The sequence below is a fragment of the Peromyscus leucopus genome, unplaced genomic scaffold, assembly GCF_004664715.2.
Source record: "Peromyscus leucopus breed LL Stock unplaced genomic scaffold, UCI_PerLeu_2.1 scaffold_933, whole genome shotgun sequence".
NCBI classification, from domain to species: Eukaryota; Metazoa; Chordata; class Mammalia; order Rodentia; family Cricetidae; genus Peromyscus; species Peromyscus leucopus.
Genome location: NW_023505875.1, coordinates 1 through 17,136, shown reverse-complemented (window position 1 = coordinate 17,136; position 17,136 = coordinate 1). Strand labels below are relative to the sequence as shown.

The window sequence follows — 17,136 nt, the reverse complement described above, 5'->3', positions numbered from 1 at the left end:
AATATACATGGAGGTAATTTGTAGTTCAAGTTTTCATGTCTTTTTTCCCCAACTAGCTACAAGCTAAATTCTAAAATTTATACTGAAATATACAATTCCAATTTTCAAAACACCCTCCTCCTGGAGGAAATGATATTCAAAAAATTTTGTGCAATCTTGGTGCAGAGCCCCAACAGTCCTATGAAGACAAACAGTATCTTTTCATCAGTTGCACTGAGAGTTCATTCTCCTTAGCTGCATTCTAGTAGTTTGGCCAAATTATCTCGTAATTCTGTTAGTTCAATATTTTTCCATCCAGAATTTCTAAGAGTGTCTTCAGGTTATTGCGGAAAGCCTCCTGCTCGCTCTGGCTCTTCTCCAGGCGCTGCTCTAGGTCAGACAGCTGCCCCTCCAGGTCTTTATTTCGAATTTCAACTTCCTTCAGAAACAAAAGTCAACATACACGAACATGTCAGTTCATTGTTTAGATAATACAACTTCTGCTGTCCTAGTATCTTTTAATAAGTCTGAGCCTCTGACGCTCAATTTCATACAACTTAAGGAGATTGGGACTCAGCCATCTCAGAGAGCCATGCTTGACTATGAACACACCTGTCCTCCCACAACAAAGGGCTACTACCCACTGTTTCACTCCAGGAAAGGCTTCAGGCACTTCTCAGGACAGGCAGAACCCTCAGGTGGTGTCTGAGGATTATTTACATCTCACTTTTGTTGCTGATCTTTGTTACTGAGAAACCAGGTGAGAGCAGGCAGAGACAGGAGAAAGCAGGTTCTCCTAACTGGTAACTCTAAAGAAAGAGTTCAAAGAAAAGCAACGCCTAAAATGAGATTGTAAGATTGTCTTATACTGATCCTGATCCTGTATTCAGAATCAAAGGAATGACAGTGTAAGAACACACAATTGCTCAACTCAAAAAGCTATAATGAAGATTCAGTAACTGCATGTATCAGAAGTATAAAGCTGACAATTCCAGGCTGACAATCCAGGAAGGAGAAAAATGACAAAAAGAAAGCAAAATTTTGTGACAATACAAGCATGTTTAAAATTTTTGATATAGTCTAAATGCCAGCACACTGAGGATTACTTAGGAATTATAAATGGCTTTTAACCATGTTTCTAAGCATGACAAATATTATATAATGAAGCAAGTCCAAAAAAATCAAAATTACATGAGTAATGATTTAGCTTTAGTTTTAAAAATCAAATTTAGAGCTGGAGAGATGGCTCAGTGGTTAAGAGCACTGGCTGCTCTTCTAGACCTGGATTCAATTCCCAGCATCCATGATAGCTCACAGCCACCTGTAACTCTAGTTCCAGGGATCTGATGCCCTCTTTTGGCCTCCAAAGGCACATACATGCAGAAAAAACATGCATACACATAAAAAGAAAGAATTTTGGTGTTTGAATTATGAGTATCTTTTTCTCCACATTAACTTTTCTCACAATCTTCTCAAAAATGAAAGTTTTAGGACCAAAAAGATAGTTCAACAAGTAAAGACACTTGCTCCCCAAACTCACAACTTAATCTGGCATCACAGCGGCGCACGCCTTTAGTCCAGCACTCGGAGCAGAGGCAGGCGGATCTCTGTGAGTCACGGCCAGCCTGGTCTCCAGAGGAGTGTCAGGACAGCCAGAGCTCCACAGAGAGACCCTGTCACAACAACAACAACAACAACAACAGAAAACTCACAACTCGAGTTTAATGCCCAGGACACACACGGTGAAGGAGAGGAGGACTCCCAAGCAGTGCTCTGACCTCCACACAGCCACCGGGCACATACACACTAAGTATATAAATGGAATAAAGACATTCGAGTCTTGAGAAGAAGAACTGGTACACTCGAAAACATTAAAGAAAGTAACAGTTGATAATTCTGAACAAGGCTCAAGCAACATTACAACACTCCCCAGATACACTGCGAAGTGTGGGAGAATTAAGAGAGAAACAGAACACGTATAATTTGTAAACGAAGAGTGTAAAGACCCAATCTAATCTCAAAGTATTTGCTAGGTGAAGATAACTAATAAGAATCAGAAATTAGTATTAGAAATTCGGAAGCTACATCCATGGAGGCTGTAAACTATCAGGGAGGAACAGGTCCTGTGGTCAAGGGTACAATTCCACTCATGACTGCACAGAGCGCTCCCCTGCACTTCAGCAACAAGCTTAGGGACAGAATGTTTCCAGCTACAGAAATAGACCAAACATCATCCGCTGTCATGCCCACTTCACAGCCGTAGCCCAGTCTGCCCTCTACAGTCTTCTTAGACATGAAAGGCTCCCTTGTTCTTCTTGCCAACCAACGAAACACGCAAACATTTGACTGCAACCACACAAAACACCATCCCCTCCGTTCAACAGCATTATACTCGGTAGAGTGAATGTCCAACTCCAAGATGTGCTCTGTAGACTTTACTAGTTCAGTAACGGGCTAGCGCCAGCACAATGCAGATGGCCCCGGTCTATTTTTAGATGGGAGAATATGATTGTGGGTGAGAATAGACAACCTAGAGGACAGAGGTCAACTGCTCTGACTGAAGTCACAGGCAGCACTTCCCGGCCTGTGCACACTCGGCAACCCCCCTGACCTTTGCTTCTCTCCAAGGCTGTCCTCTGTTGTCATTTTGTCTATTCATTTCCTGTCTATCCAGGCACCGAGGAGCACCAACCTCACGGTGTAGCAAAAAAGAAAAGCACTTTATAGGCCAGAATCTCAAATTCCTTTCAGAGTGCTTGAAAGGCTCCAAAATGAAAGTACAAAATTCTACTGGGCAAAGGTGGTTAGCTACTCAAACACTAGAGAAAAATTAAAAATTATATAACTATAACCACTGCCAATGCGACCAGGTATGGTTAATTTTCTCTACATTTAAATCCTGCACCATTCAATCTAAATAAAAGCCATACAAAAACTGTCTTAAGGACACCTGCTTCAAAGCTTATACTTAAGATATTAAGTATATAATTAAGATATATTAATGTTTTTATTAGACCTTTACACATAACAGAACATTTAAATCAACAAGAGAAGCATCAATAACTCATTTCTACACAGAAAAAAATGGTAAAAGAAATGTATGCATTTTGGACAAGTTATTTAACAATTAGTGTCAGACATCTTCTATTAGGCACTGGGAATAAAATACTCAGTAAAGGTAAAATGGTCCCTGTTTAATGCAACATGTTTTCTAGAGGAAGATATTGGCAATAAAGAAGTAGAAAAAATTTCTGAATGGACAAGGTAATAAGAGTTTGTACACTGACATCTGCCAGTCATCCTCCACAAACTGCATGAATCTACAATGACAATAAAGCTGTGAAAATGTCAGGACCTGGTATTGCTAAAGACAGAACAGAAGCATCAAACCACTGGCAGTCAGAGAAGCTCCGCATCAGCTCCCAGACCTGTTTCTCCAGCTCTCACTCCAGTCCTTTCCAGAGGGCACTGGGAAGAGGAAGACCTCTGTGAATGCCCACACCAGAAACCAACGGCCTGGTAGACCAGAGCAGACTGTACATTTGAGGGACTTAACTGTATGTGAAAGCTGGAGAGGCAGCCTTGGCAAGGAAAAGAGACTAAAAGGCAAGGAGCCTTTAGGAACAGCAAAGGATAAAGATGACAAAAACCTTTAAGTTCTTACTATGTAAAAAAAAAAAAAAAAATTAAAACATGGAAGCACACATAACCTGTTGACTATTGCCCCTCAAAAGAAGGTGTTTGAACTACGAATCTATAAATCACCTTAATCTGCCATTCCGTCCACAAAAATGCAAAGGTAGAAAACATGCATTTATAAAATGATCAATAGAAAATACTAAAAAGAATTCAGTAATACAACCACAAAAATTCCCCAACCAATTACAAAACAGAAAAAAATCTTAACATGATATTCCATGCTGAGCTAAGGTTTACATAAAAGGATTCAAAAGGAGCTTGAATTAGGTACCCCAAATTGAAGACACAGGCTGGAGAGATGGCTCAGCGATTAAAAGCACTGGCTGCTCTTCAAAGGGCCTGGTTTGGTTTCCAGACCCCACGGCAGCTGACAACTGTCTGCAACTCCAGCTCCAGAGTATTCCATGCCCTCCACTGGCATGTGAGGGAACTGAAAACATGTGATACACAGGCAGGATATGCAGCAAAATACCCATAAATGTAGAATAAAAAACAAGTGGATCAAAAAATAACAACAAAAATCTCAAAAACTAAGGATGCTACCCTGAAAAACAGGAGAGTTGATTAAACTGATGAAAGAAACAGGGGAAAAAAGCCCCGTCAGAAGTGAAGTATAAGGTCCCCACTAAAATAAAAAACCAAAACCAAAATAGTTTGTATTAACACTTATAAATTCATTATTCCTTAATTATATAAAAAAAAATTCAAGAGAATGAAAGCAAATTAAGAAAGGAAAAACCAGAAAAAGACTGAAATAGAAGACAAGAAAATGCAATTGCATATTAGATATGTTGCAGAAGAAATTATCATATAAGGACAAATATTTAAATTTATGTGTGAAACATTTTATTAACTTCTTTGGCACTGGCGATGTCTAGAGAAACCTAAGTGAGGCTCTCTCTGGCACTGAGCTCAGAGCCTACAAGAAGCAAGAGATAAATATGTACGTGAATATACATACACTATGCTGCTGTTGCTCTCATTTGACACAGGGGTGTCATTATGGAGCCCTAGATGGCCTCTAATTTGTGACATAGACCAGGTTGGCCTTGAACTCACAGAAATATGCTGGACTCAGGATTAAGGGTGTACATCACACCTTGCTGGATAAGGAAATTAAAACGGTCCACTAATAGTTGAGAAAAATGACTTTCAACAATCACTTTGAAAAATATCTTCGTTAAAAAAAATTTTTTTTTAAATAAAAGAAAAATCCTCACAGCACTTGAGCAAACCAAGCCCCAAACTTATTACAGCAAGAGAATCCGAATTATAAAGAGACTTCTCAAGAACGACACATAGATGTCAAACATGTTCTTAACTGGAACAGTCAGAGCAGTTAAAAGCATGGGCTGCTCTTCCAAAGGACACAGGTTTGATTCCAGCACCCGCACAGTGGCTCACAACCATCTCTAACTCCAGTCCCCTTTATGCATCCCATGGGCACTGGTGTACACATGTAGGACACAGACTACACGCAGGTAAAATGTAAAAATATCTATATATAAAAAATTTAAAGTGACATAAAATAAGGCCGTAACAGAGTTGAGACTGGTGAGTGCTATAATTTGAGTTTGCCTCCCTAAAATTCAGGTGTCAAAACTTCACAGCCGATGTGATGGCAGCTGAGTATTGAGAGATCTATAAAGAAGGGTTGGAGAGACAGCTCAGCAGTTAAGAGCAGAATTTCATTCACAGTTCCTACATCAGGCGACTCAAAACCTCCCGTAACTCCAGCTCCAGAGGAGCTGAAGCCCTCTTCTGGCTTCCATGGGAGCCTGCACATATGTGGTGTGTACACACACACACACACACACACACACACACACACACACACACAGACACACACACACACACCTTTAAAATAAAGAGGAAAAAAAGAGCAATCTAGAAAGAAAAAAGGAATCTAGGAGATTATCATTAGCTCCATAGGCTCTAAAAAGCCATTAAGAAAATTTAACATTTACTCTTCGTTTAAAAACAAAAACAAAAAACAAACAAAACAGCTGGGTGGTGGTGGTGGTGCACACCTTTAATCCCAGCACTTGGGAGGCAGAGGCAGGCAGATCTCTGTGAATTCGAGGCCAGCCTGGTCTACAGTGAGTTCCAGGACAGGCTCCAAAGTTACACAGAGAAACCCTGTCTCAAAAACCAAAAACCAAACCAAACCAAAACAAAGCAAAAAACTCAAGAAAATAAGAATTAAAAATATATGTATTTTAGGGTTAAAACAGTATTCTGTAAGCATATTGTGGTGGTCTGAATGAGAATGGCCCCATAGGGCTCATATATGTGAATCCTGGTTCTTAGTCTGTGGAACTGTTTTGGAAGGCTTAGGAGGTATAGCCTTGTTGGAGGCAGTATGTCACTGGGGTGGCATTTGAGGTTTCAAAAGCCCATGTTCTTGGCCAGTCGTTCTCTGCCTGCTGCCTGTGAATAAGATGTAAGTTCTCAGCTGCTCCAGTACCAGGCCCGCCCGCTGCCATGCTCCCTACTGTGAGGGTCATGGACTCACCCCTGGAACTGTAAGCAAGCCCTCAATTAAAGGTTTCCTTTTATGGATTGCCTCGGTCGTGGTGTCTTTTCACAGCAATAGGACAGTAACCAAGACTCAAATAAAGAGCAGACTAGAATGAAACAAAGTGAGGCTTCAGTACACTGTAGCTATGTGTCTTGATTAAACATGTTAACACCTCTGAACTACTTACTGTCTTTGCTTTGAAAATGGATACCCAACCTGTCAACATGAAATGTGTATCAGTGTGTAGCTTAGTCAGGATGGTGTGAAGGTTAGTATCACAAGTATTCAAAAACCAAAACAAACAGGAGAGAAACTAGTTTGAACCATCCACCCTCTCCCCTCCAGTCCCAATTACATACATCATACTCAGCCCACCAGGGCCTCTGAACCCCAGCACCCTGATACTTAAGGCCAGATAAGCACCCCCTGTTTAGCAGCATCACTGGCCTTGACTATTAAGTGTTGGTAACACTCTCCTAGTAAAGAAGACATAAAATGTCTTCACACATTAGTAAGCAATCTTTTGGATACAGACCTGGCAGCTGAGAACCAGCGCTCTACATGGAGAATTAAAATCTGGACAGAACACTTCCTAGGACATACCAAATGAGCAACCCCGTCTGCCAGGCTGCTGAAGCGTGGGACAAGCAAAGGTAGGGATGGAGCTGTTTCGGGCAAGGAACCTGTTTTCTTTTCCCTTTTCCTAGAGACACGGTCTCTCTGTGTAGCCCTGCTATCCTGGAACTCATACATAGACCAGGCCTCAAACTCACAGAAATCCTTCTGCCCCTGCCTCCTGAGTGCTGGGATTAAGGTATATGAAACTATGCCTGGCCAAGTCTTCTTTTTGAAGGTCACCACTTTGGTGGTCAAGGACAGAGGCATTAATTAGAGTTGGACTGTCTTGGTCTAAATATGGGTTGGACAAGTTACTTTTCTTCAAGCCCTGGTTCCTCTGCATTGAACTGTGATATTCTGATATAATATGAAGAGTGCTTGGCACAGCACCTGTACACAGCAAGTACTGAATGAAAATTGCTGAGTCTTCTTATAAACTGGTCCTCCTCCTAATCCTTGGCTTCCAGGTTCCTCTTCAAGCCTCTGACAAACTCCACACTTTATGAACACACTTGTTTCTTTTCTAAAGTGCTTCTAACCCTTCTTGAGGTGGCTAGCTTAAGCTGGTAAAAGGCAGCTTAGTAATGAATTTGAAAAATCTTCCTACATCTGACTCGCACCAACACAGGATGCATGTATTGTCAACTAGAATCAGGAAGTATGTTAGCTAAGCAGAAAAAAAAGTGGGCAAAATTGATTTAAGGCTGATGAAAGGGAAAAGTCAATGACTTGTTTTATTAGAACACAAGGAATGCCAGATTTCAGACAGTAGCTCAGCACATAAAACACCAGCATGTCCCTGCACTGAATGAAATCCATCAGAGATGTTTTCTGTTAGGTTTAGGGTACCTTTTAATGATAAAAGCAGAAATTTCCAAAGCACTATGCTGACAACAGTTTATGAATGCCCCCAATGATTACCAACTACCCAAATGCAGTAATCGAGGAATGTCTAGAACATTGAGCATTAGGCATGAATCAGAGGTACTAGAAAACAAATAAAAATGGGAGCTCAAAAACGTCATTCTGATGTTGAAGAATGACTAATACTTTCTGTGTAGAGTCAACAAACATTTTTACTTATCTTACCTGTAGTTTCTGAGTCAGAGAGTCCCTCTGTTCTTGGAGTTCTCTGGCATTATCAATTTCTTGTTTTAGTCTTTCGATTTCCTGGAAAAGGTAAAATAAGGTCTTTAACAACATTTAACTTATAATAAGGAAAAGGAAGAACTAATTTTCCCCTGAAATTATTTCCTAGTTCTGAGGAAAAGAGTAATTAAAAAGGCGCCCTTTATTTACTTTCGGAGGGGATATATGTCTGCATAGCTGTACCTGGAACAGGGTGAGGCTCCTTCTTTCTTTCTTGGAGGTGGGGCAGGTCTCACACTGTACTCCATTCCTTGAACTCACTACATAGCAAAAGCTGGCTTCAACTCAAGATCTTCCTAGGCGTGGGACTAAGGTGCAATATCCTATGTCCAGTCCAGAATGATTTTTATCAGCAAGTATAATCTGATGGTTTAGCATAGTGCTAAATAGCTTCAAGTTGAGATACAATTTTTCCTTATGTATATAAAATAGCTCTTTTTGACTAGAAACCAAAAAAGCAACAACTTGCAAAAATTCATTTAATCTCTAATGGTTTCCTGTTGATTATATAAATACAATTCTCATACAAAAGGCAACCATAGTTCAACACAGTTAATAATAACAGAAACGTGAGTGGGGAAAACGTGAGCAAGCTTCCTAACAGTCAATAAGTTTCATCTTAAAGACTGACAACCTCACGTCTCTGCAGACCACACTGCAGACCTGCCCATCTAGGGCGTTGTACACAACGCTGAATGGACCGCGGATGGCTGGAGAGTAGGCCTACCTCTTCCTTCCCTTTCAGCGTCTCTTCCAGCTCTTGCACTGTCTGATTCAGCTCTGCCTTGTGTGTGTGCACAGCATTTGCTTGACTACTAACACACTCGAGCTCAGTGACCTGCAATTAAATGAGACACGGTTAAATTAAGTGGCAATTTCAAAGGGTTTCTTGAAGCCATAGTAAGCCCCTGAGAAGTTAATGAATTTTGAATTACTATATGAAAGACTATTAATATTCCCAGCATAAAATAAATTCTTTAAAGATAAATATTTAAGGCAATGGCAAAAACCAAAGGATTATTAGATAGTATGGGGACAATGAATTATTCAGTGCTGGTCAGAGCCAGATTAGAGAAAACAAGTGATAATCACTACAAGGAATCCTAAGGAATGTTCCTTAACATCTGTACAAGCACAGCTATGACTGTCCGCTTCCCCCATTTGTAGTCTCAGGGAAATACGGGTTCTGAAACTGGCCTTGCACAAGTAAGCTTTTTTTTTTTTTTCAAATATATTTTCAAAATACGAGAGAATCTGAAATGAAAGATAAGCTTAAGAACACCTAAAAACTTGGATATTAGAATGACTTCATGTCAACTGTGCCTCTTATGGGAAAGAGAACAGTTCTTTAGTCACTAAGAATTTACCAAGAGCCAACAAGTAATATTACTTTTTAACGAGCACTTGACACCTTTTTGAGATAATGGAAAGGTCAGTGTCCTTCAGTTATCCACCCGTTAATATAAGAAGAAATCATGTACACATTCACAGACACCCTACCATAATTTCTCATATGCACTATCTCAAAGGCCTGCTGACTAGGATAAGACAAACTTGCCTTGCGCTTTCAAAACAGCAATCACCCTCTGTATTCTAGAAGTGTTTCTCCTTCACATCCCAGCTTCCTTTGTACTTAGGTACTAATATACTTCTTATATAAACCTTATTTACTAGGTCTGAACAAATGCAATGTTCCTGCAGTGGATTTAATTACAACTGTGGTCTCATTTCTTAGATATTCTGGAACTGCTAACAAATTAATCTTTCATTGTATGACATTCAAAGTCTTCCAATTGCTTTTTATACTATTAAATCTTTTTTTCTTTTTCTTTTCACTAATGAGGATTGAACCCAGGACCTTTTACATGTGAAGCAAGCACTGTACCACTGGGCTGCATCCCAGACCACAGGGGTAAATTAACCCTAGGGTCTTTCATTCATTGGCTGCAGCCTCTTTTGGCTAACATGTACAATTCTAACTGTAACAGCAGGCAACTCTCTTGACCTAAGAATAAATGGTGTTCACGTCCATCTTCTTGACTCAACTAGAAAGTCCTGTGAAGACCATCCTGACCTTAACAGGTGGTCAACTCAGCACCTATCTTCTGAAAGACAATCCCTTCGCTGGAACCCTCAAAGCTCTCTTCTCCCTTGCTCACAATACGGAGCAGCTGATAAAGAATTATTGGGAATGGGTTAGAGACACAGCTCAGCAGGAAAAGCAAGTGCCACACATACCTGACAGTCTGAGTTCAGTCCCTAAAACCTCAACACTGCAGTCACGGCCCAAACTCACCCAAAATTACATGCAGACATGACACACAGACACACAGACACACACACACACACACACTAAAAACTCTTCAGAATCATTTATTTATTGTTTAATAAACAACAGTTGTCTCTGTTTGAATAACTAAAAATGTCTTAAAGGGAATTTCAGTGCTGATAAAAATGGAATGGCTTTATTGGACTACCTTTCCTACAGATCAAAAAACAAAAAACAAACAACCTGTGAGCAAAATGGACAAAAGACAACAAACAAACCATAACAACAAACACAATAACAAAACCCCCAAACAGCCAACTCTAGAAAAGCAGTCACATTAGGTGCCAATGACTCACACATCTCTGTCTAAAAGCACTTGCTAGTACAGCCGCACAGCTCGATGAACTCAAGATAAAACCTTTAGCTTTACTTTCCTGAGGAGTCCAAGCATTTTGGGACTCCTCAGAATAGCTGGAAGAGCTAGACATTGGGGGAGTTAAATAAAAGGCAAACAGATCTCCCACAAATCTTTAGTGGACTCCACAGCTGAGTATGCACAGTTAAATGGCCAGGGAGTGCAGGGGGTGGGGGGGGGGTCAGGGGTAGGCACAGAAAGATAAAAACTGGACACTGGAAGGACTGAGGGTGGTGGCATTGGCCATAGAGAAGGCAGTTCGAAATCGTGTCAGATGAATGAGGCCTTGAAAATACTTCATGCTTCCTGTGACACCTCAAGAGGGTTACATCTTAGGGAGAAAACTGCCTGGGACTAGACCAAGTGATTTTCCCTAGGACAAGTGAAAATTAAAATAGACTAAATTCAAGGGATTTATTGCCTGCTAGTAATAATAATAATAATAATAATAATAATAATAATAATAATAAACTCTCCAAATGAACTAGAAGGTTTTATAAAAGCTCACTTATAATGTCCAATATGTATCTAAAAATGACTGTGTATGTGGTAACAGGAAATGGAACCAGTGGTCAATAAACCATCTAAAGTAAAGCTGAGATAATTTGCTGCCGTATACCCAGAGCCAAACAATCCTAAAGAACTGATACCAGCTACGAGGAAATGACGGCAAGCTCAGTCTACAGAAGAGAATGCACTGAATGCTACAGATGTGTGTCCAAAGACCGCAGAGTCCCGCCTCACTTCTCAGTGTAGAATTACAGGCACATACTTCTTTTCATAAATGCTTTAATATTCTGACTGCTACAAAAATTCTTTCTGGGAAAGGATTACACAGTAAGAGAACATACTAGCTCTTCAATGGGTTTTTACTGCCAGTGATTTGTCATAAGTTAGGTTTCCACTGTGATAAAAAGCTAACAAGAATATCTTACTCGTCATTAACTATATTCATGTATTGTAAACGGAGCTCCACAACTTTTTCATCTCACAAACTAGAAGCTAATTTTTATACACAGGAGAGGACAGTATCTGTTCTAACTCTGTCCCCTTGTCTCTATCCCCCTTCCTATTTACAGCTCTGCCATTTTGGCACACAGCTAATTGGCACGGTTGAACTACAATCAGTTCATTTGTTTATGAAAGCCACATAATCTTCATTCTCATTAAACTCTGAGAAATATTTTTCTTGAGCCAGTAAAGCAGGAAACTTAGCTCATATATATTCCTGATAAGCAAAGAATTTCCCTAGAAGACTCCCGTGCGCTGCGTCTACCTGCGAATTCCCCTTCCCCGCAGAAACCTCTTCCGCCGCGCTGGCGCAGCCCTGCCTTACCCGCTTGTGCAGCCGCTCGGCTTCCTCCTGATAGGCGGCCAGCTGCTGCTTCCATTGCTTCACGTTGGCAGTGGACTCCAGCAGGGCTGCGGTGAGTTTGGCGTTGTTTCCTTTGAGGGTCGCTAGTTCAGCCTCCCAGTGTTTGCTGATTGCTGAACTAAAACAAAATAAGGAGAAAATGGTGTCATTTCACTGAGTACTGTTTCTGGATGGACAACAATATTTAGTTCTTTTATCAAGGTTATAGTCTAAGAATGTTTTCAGACAACCCCAAACAATAAAAACAAAAAGTGCTTCTAGAATGGGATACGTTTAGCGGGTAAATGTGATACACATATATTAACATACATTATACACATATAATATACGCAAAGCTAAAGAGAATACCTAACAATGTGGCATACTGTTTAAAAGCACCAAAGTCTGCTCTAGTCTCATTCCTCGGTGGGGACAGATGAGGATGCTTACGTGATAGAAAGGCTGGAACAGGTGGTGTAGGTTTTTTTTTTTTTAAATTACTGACTTGTATCTTTATATTCAAATTCTTAAATGCTCAGATATAAAAATTTATTATAATAATTATAATAAGATGATTTCATATGATACACTAGATCAAGAAATTCATTCTAATGAATTTTTGTAATAACTATTACAAAACCAATTCTATTCACTTGGAAGACCCCTTTCGGATAATTACTTTGTTAACTTTCCAATGGAGAATTGTCTTGTTAAAGAAAACTATGGTTTCTCTTTTTCATTATTGAATTTTACTCCAATGAATGAAATTCTACTAACTCTGTCCCATTAACCAGTGATGCCTACAGCATTCTTTTATCAATGGTTTTATATTTATTATCAGTTTGTACCACAAAGCATGTTTTATAGACTGGTATTTTATAGTAATTATATCAAAGAAGGCAGTTTTCATAATCAAAATTTCTAAAGCTTAATACCAGTTTTAAGATCTGCCCACATTATAACCCCCTGACAGACAGAGAAGGACAGCAGATCATTTCCAAAGACAGTCTTAAGAGAAGCAAACGGGGCTGGAGAGATGGCTCAGAGGTTAAGACTACTGGCTGATCTTCTAGAGGTCCTGAGTTCAATTCCCAGCAACCACATGGTGGCTTACAACCGTCTATAATGAGATCTGGTGCCCTCTTCTGGCATGCAGGCAGACCACTGTATACATAATAAATAAATAAACCTAAAAGAGAGAGACAGGGAGAGAAAGAGAGAAAGAGAGAAAGAGAGAAAGAGAGAGAGAGAGAGAGAGAGAGAGAGAGAGAGAGAGAGAGAGAGAGAGAAGCAAACAAACTCAAAATGCTAATCAATCAAATAAGAAAAAACATCATATAAACCCAAATTTAAGAACATTCTTCAACATAATCAATCAAAACCCTTTAAAAACATGAAGAAAAGACCAAGGACCAGAGCAGGGACTGGAGATAACAACGAAACACACTATTGAACGGAAAAGGACTGTTGGGGTTGCAGGTGTAGTCTATGGTAAGGCACTTGCCTAGCATGGGAGAGGCCCTGGGCTCGATCCCCAGCACTGTCAAAGAGACAACAGAAAGAGAGGGTCATTAGTAAAGACTGAGACGTAGCGGGTGTGACTGCAATAGTGCTGATTCCCAAAGCCTGATGGTTATACTGCAATCATGCAAGATATTAGCTAAGGGATACCAGGTAAAGGGTATACGGGACTGCAGTTTTTATAACTTCATTATAAATCTAAAATTAGTTTTATTTGGTCCTAAAATTTACCAGGTAACAATATCGCATCAAAACATTAAAGGACAGAATAAAGCAATAAATGAAGGAATGAATTTAGCAAACTATTTTTATTCCCCCAAAAGAAACTCTTTTCAAATTCTTCTTTGTGGAATGACTTTTTAGATTTAGGTTTTCTAAGAAAAAGACATAACTATTCACCTACTCTACATGAATTAGTTTTTATTTAAACCGCTTACAGTTTTCTCCCAGAAATGTTTCATTTAAATGGACTCTTCAATCTGGTAACTGAAATCTTATTGAACTAATTTAAACATTTGCTATATGCAATTATCAAACCTCTTTAAAATTAAAAATGAAAATGACTTTAAAGACTTATTTCTAAAACCTACTTGTCAAAAAAAATACCATTCTAAAGATGAACTACAACATCTCTATAGAGAAAGAACAAGGGCATTTTAATACATTATATCTCACTTTTATTTTATATTTTATTGGTAGAAACTCCATTAAGAATTTTGTAACTCAAAGAAAAAAAGAGAATTTCGTAACTCAATCTATGTCTATTTATTTCATTTATTATGAATGTGGTATTAGACTCCTATATTAACTATAATTGATCTTCCAATCTTTACATGTTAAATAGAGATTAGTAAAGCATTATTCAAATGTTAGCCATTGGTGCATGTGGCTATTTACATTGCTCAGTATTAATAAAATTAAACATTCACTTTTCAGTCTCCTTAGGCACACATCATACAGTCAACAGCCACAGCCGCACATGACTAGTGGTTGGCAGACAGAACATGTAATTGTAGCAGAGGGCTCTGCTGGACATTGTCATCCAGAAGGAGCTCTATATTTGAACGAGGTTTTCAGTGTCTTCTGTTACAAGTTCAATAGCAGCCCCACAATCTAAATTTATATATTGAAGTCCTAACTCTTAGAATATCACAGTATGATTGTAGTTAGAGTTAGGTTTTTAGAGAAGAGGGTTAAATGAACTCTTTAGGGTGAAACTAATTCATACGACCAATGTACTTATTAGAAAAGATATGACCAACTAAGTATATATTTAAAGTAGGTTAGCAACATTTTCCAATTTACCCTAGGATTTTCCAGTGTCTTGGTTAGGGTTTCTATTCCTGCAATGAAGTACCATGGCCAGAAGCAAGCTGGGGAGGAAAGGGTTTATTTGGCTTGCACTTTTATATCATAGTCCATCCCTGAAGGAAGTCAGGGCAGGAACTCATGCAGGGTGGCAACCTGGAGGCAGGAACTGATTGTGCTGCTCACTGGCCTGCTTCCCCATGGTCTGCGCAGCCTGCTTTCTTACATAACCCAGGACCACAGCCCAGGGATGGCTCCCCCCAAACGGGCTGGGCCCTCCCCCATCAACCATTAATCAAGAAAATGCTCCACAGGTTTGCCTACAGGCTGATCTTAATGAGACATTTTCTCAGCTGAGGTTCCCTCCTCTCAGATCACTCTAGTGTGTGTCAAGCTGACATCAAACTATTCAGCACATCCAATATCTTCAAATTTGCTTGTTAGATTAAGGAGGCTTGAGTTTAAGACATAACCCTAAACGTCCAGTATACTGTGGTTAAATCCAGGTAAATGTATTCATTTTCTATGCCAACAAAGTAATCATACAATTTCACGTATGGAATGATATTTGTTTGTGAGCAAGAAGGCTATTAAAAAGCATTTCTAAGACTCTTAGGAGGCACGAGGGAGGGGTCATACTCTCCTGCAAGCTCTTTACCACAATCTTCTGCCAGAAGCAGCATGAGTGAATGATTGGGAGCAAAGAGGGAGACAAGAGAGGCCTGGATGAAGGGAGATACCCTCACCGTGTGAAGGCTGTAAAGCCTACCTAGGCTTAGTCTACTAGAAAAGGATAATTTCAAACTGTCCCCCGCCCCCCATTTCTCTGGACACAGGAGATGACCTAGTACAGTTGGGAAACAAGAGAACAAACCTCTATACCCTAGGAAGAGCAGAAAACAGTCCAGGATTTGGGTCTCCAATATCTGTGAGGGGGGTAAAAAACTCCTGTAGAAGACCCTCAAATAAACAAGATGGCATTTACCTGCTACCGGAAGGTAGCTGGGTCGTTACCATCACACTGACAGCAACTTCCCATTGTGAAAGGGATAAAGTATAAGACAACCCAAAAGCTAAGGACGTATCGGGAACTGTGGGAAAAATCTCTCCAGCAAGTCAGCGTTGACCCTAAGCACAAGATGATACTACAAGTGGGTTAAAAGTTAACCAAACAAAAACCCAGTTTAACCCTTGAGTAGAATGATTTACTTAACTCCTATGTGAACATGAGAAAGAGCATAGGAGCACATATAGTAGCTGGCCTTCCATATGGATTCCATATCTGTGGACTCAATCAACTACTGGCTGAAAAGATTCGGAAAAACGTATTTTGTCTGTACTGAACGTAAACAGACTTTTCCTTATCAACAAAACACTAGCTATTTATACAGCATATATACTGCATCAGTCTACTTCTAGAGGTCAGGTGTACGGTAGGATATACATGCAAACACTATGCCACTTGACACAAGGGACTTGAGGACCCACAGATCTGGGTATTAACTGCGGGCCCCGGACCCAATCCCCTCTGGATAAAGGGACAACTACTACAGCCGCTGCTGTCTTCCTGTAGTGTTTGACATTCAGTAAGTTGCAGTGTGCACCAAAGAGCAACCTGCAGCCAGTGTCAAAAGAGAAAACAATCCCAGCTTCCGACTCAGAGACGCAGGGCGCACTAAGCCAGGAAGGCAAACAGCCCTCCGAGGCTTTCCTCGGAAAGAGACATCAAGCTTGATCAGATTGTGAATTTCAACAGAGAAATGGAAACTACAAGCAGGAATCAAAAGACAGTGTCAGAAATAACACAATAGAGATAAAGAATGTTTTTGACAGATTCGGGGAATTTGACATAACTGCAGGAAATGATTAGAAATCAGTCAAAGTGAAACACAGAGAAAAAGGAGCCCACAAACCATTGAGACTAATATCAAACTACCTAATAAAATGAGCTACTGTACTATAGAAGAGGGCTGAAGAAATATTTCAAGACATAAAGGCCGAAAAATAAAATACCCACTCTCATAACAGAGTTAGTCACAGCAGTCAGAAGGTAGAAGTAACCCCATGTCCTTCGGTGGTTGGCTGGACCAGCAAAATAAAGTATGTAGTCCATGTAAGAGAGGGAAATTCTGAACGTACTGTAACACAGATGAACCTCAAGGAAATCATGGTACATGTGAAAGGCCAGCCCTCAAAGACAAATACTGCATGCCTTCACTCATGTTTGAGGCTCACAGCCAAGACCAGGGAACAGAAAATGCTGTCAAAGGGTATGGAGTTACCTAGTGAGTTCTGCATATCAG

General features: G+C 39.9%; 1 protein-coding gene across 1 annotated transcript; it reads right to left on the bottom strand.

Annotated features, from left to right (window-relative positions):
- Window positions 1-230: 230 nt before the first annotated feature.
- LOC114682157 (homer protein homolog 1) lies at window positions 231-13,792 on the bottom strand. The gene is given in 6 exon segments (XM_037202028.1): window positions 231-283; window positions 286-418; window positions 7,907-7,987; window positions 8,694-8,804; window positions 11,987-12,143; window positions 13,509-13,792. Coding segments are annotated over 6 exon segments (603 nt in total). The 5' UTR covers window positions 13,577-13,792.
- Window positions 13,793-17,136: the final 3,344 nt, after the last annotated feature.